At 33.8% G+C, this 10,013-nt stretch overlaps 2 protein-coding genes across 2 annotated transcripts; one reads left to right on the top strand and one right to left on the bottom strand.

Moving 5' to 3' along the window:
- Positions 1-5,251: 5,251 nt before the first annotated feature.
- LOC108917933 (endocuticle structural glycoprotein SgAbd-4-like) lies at positions 5,252-6,303 on the bottom strand. Its single transcript, XM_018724744.2, has 3 exons — positions 6,277-6,303; positions 5,672-5,862; positions 5,252-5,537 (listed from the first exon to the last, which is right to left on the bottom strand). Exons 1-3 carry the CDS (start codon positions 6,286-6,288, stop codon positions 5,255-5,257), a joined length of 486 nt encoding a protein of 161 aa, XP_018580260.1. The 5' UTR covers positions 6,289-6,303; the 3' UTR covers positions 5,252-5,254.
- Positions 6,304-8,893: 2,590 nt separating this feature from the next.
- On the top strand, positions 8,894-9,712 carry LOC108917911 (endocuticle structural glycoprotein SgAbd-8-like). The gene is made up of 3 exons (XM_018724720.2): positions 8,894-8,947; positions 9,092-9,288; positions 9,353-9,712. The coding sequence occupies exons 1-3, from the start codon at positions 8,936-8,938 to the stop codon at positions 9,633-9,635; spliced, it is 492 nt and encodes a 163-aa protein (XP_018580236.2). The 5' UTR covers positions 8,894-8,935; the 3' UTR covers positions 9,636-9,712.
- Positions 9,713-10,013: the final 301 nt, after the last annotated feature.

The raw sequence follows: 10,013 nt of genomic DNA, 5'->3' as shown, positions 1-10,013 counted from the left end.
TTAAACTAGCATATTCGACTTTAGACTTTATAAAAGAGCTAAAAAGGGTAAATAAAATATGCTGCTCAGTGAAGCATGGTGTTTTCCTTTTGACAAAATTAGATTTTTGGAAGCCGACGGTATTACCGATTGACATGCTCACCAAATATTAATTTATGATCAAAAGGCACCAAAATATTCGGGACGAGAATAGTCTATATATTTAGTTTATAACCAAATTCAAAGGCATGACTTTTCGATTATAGGAAACAATATGACATTTATCAATATTTAGTGGAATTTTGTGGTTGAAATACCATTATTGGATTATATTCAAGTTATTCTAGAATTCTGATACAATGATTTATGGACTCTTTTCCCCAATAAAGTTTTATATTATCTGCAAATAGCAAACAGACAGTAAACTCCCCTCTTTTGTGGACCACAACCCCACTGCTCTAAAAGTACAGTAAAGGGACGAGTGATCTATGCACAATAGCAAGCCTCTAGTCCACCAACAAGCCCAGCTTAACCCTAAAGGACACGAGAAGTTGCTGATATTTAAACGGATTTCAGTCCATTCAATACAGCACATTGTTTTCTTTCATACAGATAAGAGTTGAAAAATTAAATAAGGTTGATGATATACAGGGATGGCTAGAAGTACGGAATAAAATTAATATCTTTTGAATGAGTTAATTTTTTTTAAAACGCCGAAACACGTTAACTGATTTTGATTTTTTCCCATCTTTCGGTTATATAATAATTAATTTTTCCTCAACCCCCTAACCCCCAGCTACCCCTACTTTTTTTTTCAAATGGAAACATAAGGCATGAGGGGGCTCGTTGAAAAGCTTATAGAAAACCGAATCCAGCCATACCAAATAAACAAGTTTTATTTTTTCAATAGCAAGGTTTTTAGGGTTGTATAAAACACCTACTTAACAAGTGAAATAAAATTTAATTATCTTCAGTGTTATCCTCCATGAATTTGCACAGAATAAAATAAAGAATTTGAAACTGTACCTATCACTGCTAACGCAAAAAAGATATATTTTTTATGTTGCGTTTTTTTGGCACCACTTACTTGCCAGGCTTTCTGGTTAATTTTTCGCTTTAGTTGTAAATTGGAGTTCGAAACGTTACTATTGTGTCAAAATCAAGTTATTTACTGAATTGCAATGGTATTGTCGGAAAGGCAACGCATCGAAATCTTGATATTGCTTGGATGTGGAGACAAAATAAGAAGTCAGGCTGAAGTGCGCGATTTATTTAATGCGAAATATCCCGAAAACCAAATCTCGCAAGGGACAGTTAGTAAAATATTTCACAAATTTGAGGAACACGGTACAGTACAGACTTTGCCCAAAACTGGACGGGCACGTGCTTTGAATGAAGAAAAGAAATTAGACATTGCATTAGAACTTGTTGAAAATCCTCATACTTCAACTGTTTCATTGGCCCGCAATCACGATGCTTCTCGAACTGCAATTCGAATGTTTCTGAAACAAGAGAAATACCACCCCTATAAGGTATGTCTTGTCCAAGAGCTTTTGGAAGACGATTATGATAGGCGATTACAATTTTGTGAGGAAATGATGAGACGGTGTGACGACAATAATGGTTTTCAACGAGACGTACTTTTTTCGGATGAAGCTACGTTTTATTTAAATGGAGTGGTTAACAGGCACAACTATCGCTTTTGGTCCCAGGAAAATCCACACTGGACATGCGAATCGCATACGCAGCATCCACAAAAAGTTAATGTATGGGCAGGTATCATCAACAACAGAATCTTGGGCCCATTCTTTTTTGAAGAAAATCTTACTGCCGCACGCTACCTGGATTTCCTAACATTTGACCTGATACCTGCTCTAGCTGTGATTTTCCCTCATGAAATTGATCCAGATATACCGAATGAAAGAATTTGGTTCCAACAAGATGGCGCTCCCCCACATTTTGGTATTGATGTTCGAAGATACTTAGATGAAATGTTTCCAAATCGCTGGATTGGTAGACGGGGTACAGTTGAATGGCCGCCAAGATACCCCGACTTAACGCCCCTGGATTATTTTCTTTTGGGAAATTTGAAAGAAAGAGTCTACCTGGACAGACCGGATAATATTGAGAATTTAAAGAACAAGATTAGGGCGGAGATGCATAATTTACCAGCTCTTAGAAAACGCCAAATAATGAATGGAGGACATTTTCAGCATTTGCAACATTGAGTTTATTTTTGTAAATTAAATTAACTCATTCAAAAGATATGAATTTTATTCCGTACTTCTGGCCATCCCTGTACAATTGCTTTAGATTGTTAATGAGCATACCCCATAATGAGCATTGTTAATGAGCATACCCCATACCGTGGTTTCCTATCAAACGCCTTTGAAAAATCGTTATAGGCGATATCAATCTGTACAGGGTGATTCACTATATTTTGCCCCCCCCTTAACATTTTTGTTTTAAGAGTTATAAAAAATGTGAATACAAAAGTTGCACGATATTTTATGAAGTTTTCGAAAATGATAGTAGAAAAACAATTGAAGTCCAAACAAAATGGCCGCGGACTTTGTTAATTTAAATGAAACTCGCTGTATATTTTTACATATTTGGATAGAACGTTCCCTGTCTAGTATAGTCATATAGGGTTTGTTGGGTCCACCTCTAACAATAAGCGAGATAATATTAAAAAACGAAAAGGTTTTATATTAAGAAAATAAGAAATTTTGTAATAATTGTTTTATACCTCTTCCAGACATTTTTGCTTTTTCCAATTACGTAAGGATTAACAGATTTAGTAAGTTGTAATATTTTGACATATCGGACACTGATATGGTCCAAAATACGTATAAATCGCACTAATTAGATCGTGTGAGGCCAATTACTCAAGGACAATGTTATATAGTAGGTCGTGACAGTGACAGGTAGTAATGTCATGTTAACATTGTTATTGATTCACAGTTTGTATTAGTATTTAATTAAAATGGGTTACACAGAAGTAGAAAATTGATATTATTAGTAGGAATTAAAATAGATTATGGAAAATAACTTACTCTATTTTAATTCCTATAATATTTCAATTTTGTATTTCTGTGTATATAAACTGTCAAACAATAACTATGTTGTCATAACCTGTCACCGTCACGGTCTACCATATAATATTGTCCATGAGTAAATAGGCCTCTTACGGACTAATTAGTGAGATATAGGTTAAAACACCTATACGCATTTTGGACTATATCAATGTCCAATATGTCAAAATATATTACAACTAAATCTAAATCCTTACGTAATTGGAAAAAAGGGCAGAAATGCCTGAAAGGGTCAGTCACAAAATGTCTTTTTTTCTTAATAAAAAACCTTCTTTTCGTTTTTTAATATTATCTCACTTATCGTTAGAAGTGGATCCAATATGACCATGCTCGACAGGGAACGTTTTATCCAAATATGTAAAAATATACAGTGTTCCATTTAAATTAACAAAGTTAACATCCGTGGCCATTTTGTTTGGACCATTTGTTTTTGAAAATTTTGTATTTCACATTTTTTTATAACTCTTAAAACAAAAAAGTTAATGGGGGGTCAAAATATAGTGAATCACCCTGTACGTTAGCATATATAAAGTGTGAAATAAACTGTGATACAATAAAGACTGGTAACCGTAGAATGGCCGTGAACAAATTCATGTTGACAAGGTACAATTTGACCTTATATATTCATTAATGGCCGTTTCAAGTGCCTTAAAAAATTAACAATTAAAGTAATAGGACGATAGTTTTCGATTTTATTTCTGTCTCCTTTCATAAATAGGTATAGGGCAAATATGAGACGTCTTCCAAAAAATACACCGGATCGTTACCTAATATTATGGTTTCCTAGCATAGGCGATGTTTTACGTATAGAATTAATATGCTTCAAAAATAAATTAGGATTTGATTTTACATTCTTTCAAAAAAGTATCTGTAATTTGCAAAGATCTAATACAGTATACTAAAATAATAAATAAAAAGTATTTATTTCCTTATTTATTAACATTAATACCTATCTATTAATATTTACAAATTATTTCTTGAATAATTGTCCTTATCTGTTTGAATATTTTAGTACTGCCTTCTATTTATTTCATATTTAAAAAACATTTCATGTACAAATATTGTTATATAAAGTATAAAATTTTAATATAGCTTATTATTGTCTTTAAAAATAAATATTTTCATATTTTTAACTTATAGTTGTTATGTTAGATACTTCCAAAAAAAGACGATTTCCTAATAAGAAATGGAGTTCCTTTTCAAATCAATGTAGTGCGATTTGCATTCTAGGTCACGTGACTTAGGGCAAATGGCTGCCTCTTTTACTTTGCTGTTCATGTTGGAACAGATACAATGCGCAAAAAGTCGGCTTTAACTCCATCCATATACTATTGTGTCTATGGTAGTTTGTCATTAAAAAATTATTGAAATTTGAGTGCGATTTGTCAAGTAGTTTATTTACAGCTGTTAATTTTGTCCACCTAAAACGTGTTCCGCGATTTTTACTATGGATTACCAGATTTATGGAAGGACAATTCTTCGATTTTGCACCACGATAATGCACCATCACACAAAGCATAACTGTGATTGATTTTTTGACCAAACACTCAATGAATGTCATCGAGTAGCCACCGTATTCGCTGGATATGGCCCCTGCTGACTTTTCCTCTTTCCAAAACTCAAATTACCACTTCGTGGAACACTTTCCGAGACGACAGAAGCCATAAAACAAAAGTCGCTGAAGGAGTTTCTGTCCTTCTGTCCGAAATATAAGTTGACAAAGTGCTTTGATGACTGAGTAATTCGTTGGAAAAAGTGTACTGCCTCAAATCTACCCTATTTGGAAGCAGACAAAATAAATTTTGATAATTAATTGAATATATTATGTTTTATTGATAAATTCCGGATATTTTTTTGGCAGAATAGGTATACATTATTCTGAATGTGATCCAAATAATTTTTAAAAGAAATAGCAATACCGTTTAAGCAGCTTGATTTAATATTAATGACTTTTGTCACTTGCCGTACTGGCCATTGACATATTTGAAACGAGGACTGGATGATGTTGAGCATCTTCATTGATAAGTGGGCCAAGCGATTTATCAACTACCAATCATTGTCACTAAAAACGAGATCAGGAACACGATTATTTTTATTTAAAATAGTGCATTTATTGACCATTTGCAAAAATATAATAAATATCGATAACATACGAGTATATAGTATATCTAGTAAGTAATTTACTTAAAATATTTCTTTACGGGAGCGCTGGTGCCCTGAGACTGGGGATGTGCTGCGATGTATGCTAGAGATCTCAGTATGGCTTCAGGGACTGGTGGAGAGGTAGGCAACACATTGCCAGCAGGTTGGAATCCATTTTGATCAGCCACGTAAGATATCTGGACTGGAGTACCATCTGGAGCGGTGTACTGATAAGATCCGGTGGCAGCGATAGCTGCATCAGGACCAGAACCTGACAAGCTACCAGATTCTTGGGCGGATATACCATTTTCTGTGTCATATCTATTAATAAACAATGAAAGTAAATACTCTAGTTTATTTTGTTGTCGTAAATTGAAATAAACCACTGAAACTCGTTCTTCAGTACTTCGAGTGCCAGTAGTTTTCAGTTCTATGAAGCACAAATGAATACTTACGCATACTGATAACTACCATCTGGGGAAATGTCACTCTCTTGACGAAGAATTGCGATGACTTTTCCTGGCTGGGCAGCGTAGACATTATATGATGGTACTGGGGACAATACTGGTGGCTTGGTTGGGTATCGGAGTAGCGCTAAAGGTGACACAGCTGAAGCTACTGCTATCATTAAAGCATAAATCAGCACCTGTAAAAATTATAAATATTAATTTTATTTTATAGAACGTTTACCTCATTTTTTACTGTTTTGTTTAATTATTTCAATCAATGTATAGATCGGTAACCCAATTACTTATGGATTACTATCACTGTTATATATTGTCACTGTGATTAGTTCAATCCGGAAATATTGTAAGATATCGGTGGATGTTGAACTCTCCCTAATTAATGAGATTTATAGGTTTCCCTTATTTTTGCACTGACTAATAGTTGACGTGTATGAGTCGTCCTTGCTCTCAAATGCGACATGGTGCCAACTCCTTCCTCCGCAACTCTCTTCTATGATAATCATTAGGATTAAAGTGAAGGGTAGAGATGTTGTTAAAGATATAATTGACTATTATGCTACAATGTACTTATTCTATTTTTAATTGTGTCTTACCAATTTCATCATTTTGTCTGATTTGAATGAAAACCTTATTCAAACTAAAGCTTTTACTCAATTTGGCGCATTTATATCAAAAGTTCAAGTAAAAAAAAATTTTTACTTTTGTGAACATCATGTATCGAGAAGGTTAAGGATGCATACTGACATTAAAAGGAATTTTATTAATTATATTAAAGGCAAGTAACAGATTTCATAACGTTGGAATCTTTTACATTCTACAACCGAAAAAGTTAAAAATATTTATTTCATTGCTTTTCTAATATCATTGGAAATGTCGGTTTAGCAGTTTTATGTAGATAACTAATTCTTTGTAAATAGATTACGGCTATTTTTAAAGTTTCGTAAATAGAACATTGTAAATTAGAAAATATATAGACTATGAATTTTGCTAACTGAAAAGTTAGGGAGAATTAAATTTATAACAAAATACATTAATTACGAATAAAACATGAATAGAAAGTGAGGGAGACTATAACTTAAATGTAATGGAAATTATATGCTGGATGGTTCGTCACTAAGTTTTTTAACTTTGATTTCCATGTAACTTATAGCCTTGCTAAGATTTTATCGGTTACATCTTTTTAAAGTATGAAGGTTTCTGAATATAACATACATATACAGGGTGTATTTAAATGGAGGGGCACAAATGATACCAGAGATTCGTTGAAAATAAGTCGATTTAACCTAACATACCTATATCCCAAGACGCATAATAAAAAAGATACAGGGTGTCAAAGTGAAAAATAAAAAATGGTTTTTCCTTAATAATTTCCATAATTTTAGTCAGAAGTGTTTCAAATTTTCAACAGAGAGGTTTTTTAATGATGGGAAAAATAATATAATAATGTTTTTTGAGTGTCGAGTACGAGGCGCCCTCTGCAGGCAACGTTATGCATTGAATATGTAGTAACATTTTTGCCAACCACCGTATACAGCTTTTAGTAACAAAATATGAAATATTGGGCTTTTTTGAACAAAAAAGGTATACTTATTGAAAATGACTAATTGCACATATTATTAAAAATGTTTTCGATATTTTATCTTTGATAGTGTCTGATGTAGCAATGCTGCCTCGTTTAATTTAAAATACTTTGTGAAGGGTGTCCCAAAAGTAACGCGGGATTTGAATTGTACGCCATTTTGATTCGGCAGTATTGGCGGCATTGTGCAGGGTCCAATGTTGCGCACGCCCGCGGTAAGACAAAATGGCGCGCTATAGGACGGAGCAAGTGAAAATTGTGAAAATTCATTACAAGTACGCAGAGTGTGTAGCTGAGACTGTACGCAAACTACGTGGGATTTTCGGTAGAAGGAAAGCATGAAACAACTATGAAAAGATTAGTTAGCAAATTTGAGCAAGCAGGTTCGATTGCGGACAATAAAAAAAGGCCGGCCGTATTGGCCGTTGAACAGAAAATATTACTAGTGATAGTGTGTCGTAGTCTCAGTGCGCCGTCGGGTACGATAATGAAACATTTTAAAAAGCACAATGAAGCGAATTTTAACAAATCTGCATTTTCATCCATTCAAAATTCAACTAACCCAGGAATTGAAACCAGACGACCATTTAATGCGCCGGACATTCGTTGATTGAATGTTGGAGAATCAACAATGGACGTTGATTTTGCTAAGAAATGTATCTTTAGCGACGATGCTTTCTTAATGGGTACGTGAACAAGCAAAACTGTGGAATTTGGGGTAGTTACAATCCTCGAGTCATTCAAGAACGACCGCTGTATGGGACACACTTTTTATTTCATTTTTTTTGTTCACGTAAGTTAATAATTTGTTTTATATGTAGGAATCATAAGCAAAATAAATGTAAATAAAGGAGAGATGTTTGATAAACATAGATTGTTGAAAATACTAAGTTATTTCCTATTTATTCAACTGAGTAGTGACTACATTATTTCAAAAACAGTAATAATACCAAAAGTCATTTTTTTAAATACAATTACGAATTTAAATGAGTTTAAATAATTTTAGTTATTAAAGTATATTTGACCCAATTATCATACTTTTCCTTCAATAAAATTCGCCCTGTATAGAATACAAAGTAAGTAAAGGAACATTAATAAAATTATATTGAGCAACTATTAAATCAAATTTTTATTTAATCATATTATACAGCTAAGCAAAATATATGTGTTAATAATTAATTTAGATTTAGATGCGTCATATTCTAACATCTTTAAAATATATTATTTCATCTTATTCGTAAATACCTTCTTACCGACATACTGTTTTTATCCTCTATGATTATCGTTAAATTGATGGTCCAACCTTTTAATTAATTAATCAATTAAGTTTTTCAGAGTTGAAGTCATTTGTTTTTAAAGGCAGAATGTTATAATGTATTAGTAGAGCCTCACTTGAAATTATGTGTGTATATTAACATTGTCAATGGTTACAAACAAATTGGTGTCAAATGATGTCTACATTTTTCACCTTCCGGCGAATGCATTATGAAATCTCTTATAGCAACAAAGTGTGAAATACAAAACTAGTTTATTTTCCTTTAATAAATTACCTTAACCTTCTCAATAGATGATACTAAAAGATGTACCAATTTCTTTAACACAAGCGTTTTATATAAATACACTAGTGACAGAAAACTTCAGTCTAGGTCAGGTGCTCATCTAAATCAGACAATATGACGAAATTGGTAAGACATACTTTATTATGCGATTTTCCTAATTAAACAATTAACATATATCTAATCAAAAGCAGAATTTAAATAATAATGATAATATAATATTTTGTTTCGATTCATTATTTTAGTAATAACAACTTCATTTTTCGATTTCAGGTTTTGATTTTTGCTTCAATAATCGCAGCAGCTTCAGCAGCGTTGCCACTACCACCACGTCAATACCCAACCAGGCTACCAGTATTGCCCTCTCCAGTACCATCGTATAACACTTACCCTGTCCAATCAGGAAAGGTCATCGCAATTCTTCGTCTAGAGAGTGATATTGCTCCCGATGGTAGCAGTTATCAGTATGCGTAAGTACCGGAATTTAGATCAATCAAATGGACGCAGATGTTTATTGTTATTGTTTATTCATAGATACGATACGGAAAATGGAATTTCTGCTCAAGAATCTGGTAGCTTGGTAGCTGCTGGCCCTGAACCAGCTCTTGCTGCAAGCGGATCCTTCCAATACACCTCTCCAGAAGGTGTTCCAGTTCAGATTTCTTACATAGCTGATGAAAATGGATTCCAGCCTTCTGGCAATGTGTTGCCTACCCCACCACCAATTCCGCTAGCCATACAGAGATCTCTAGAATATAACGCAGCACACCCTGAACCTCAGGGTACTAGCGCTCCATTCAGAAAGTATTATAAGTAAATATTACTAGATTGTTATGTGACTCTGTGTGTATGTTGTGAATGTTTGTTATGGTAAATAAACTTTTAAATAAATCATTTACTTTTCTTTTAATGATTAACGGTCGATAGCCGCACGGTTTAAGGCGTCAGTACTTAAATCGATGTGTCGATCTGCCCGGGTTTCAAATCCCGCGGCCGGTAGACCGTAGATTAGCTATGCTTGTACGGAGGATTGGCATCCTCTGTGCAGGTATGGTAGGGTGGAAGAATGTTGGCTTGGGTCAATGTGAGAGATTGACACCGGTTGGCATTTGACCACCCCCCTAATTAATGAGGTTTTCCAGGTTTCCCTCATTCCTGCACTGAATGGTGGTTAGGGCCTACCAACATAAGTCGT

This window comes from Anoplophora glabripennis, unplaced genomic scaffold, assembly GCF_000390285.2.
Source record: "Anoplophora glabripennis isolate ALB-LARVAE unplaced genomic scaffold, Agla_2.0 scaffold66, whole genome shotgun sequence".
Classification (NCBI taxonomy): domain Eukaryota; kingdom Metazoa; phylum Arthropoda; class Insecta; order Coleoptera; family Cerambycidae; genus Anoplophora; species Anoplophora glabripennis.
This window is presented reverse-complemented; position numbering and strand designations above follow the sequence as displayed.

Bases quoted from the DNA above. Each gene is read 5' to 3' on its own strand.
- LOC108917933 (XM_018724744.2), bottom strand. The intron at 5,538-5,671 runs GTAAGTATTCAT...GTTTATTAATAG, and splicing joins GATGGTAGTTATCAGTATGC to ATATGACACAGAAAATGGTA.
- LOC108917911 (XM_018724720.2), top strand. The intron at 9,289-9,352 runs GTAAGTACCGGA...GTTTATTCATAG, and splicing joins GGTAGCAGTTATCAGTATGC to ATACGATACGGAAAATGGAA.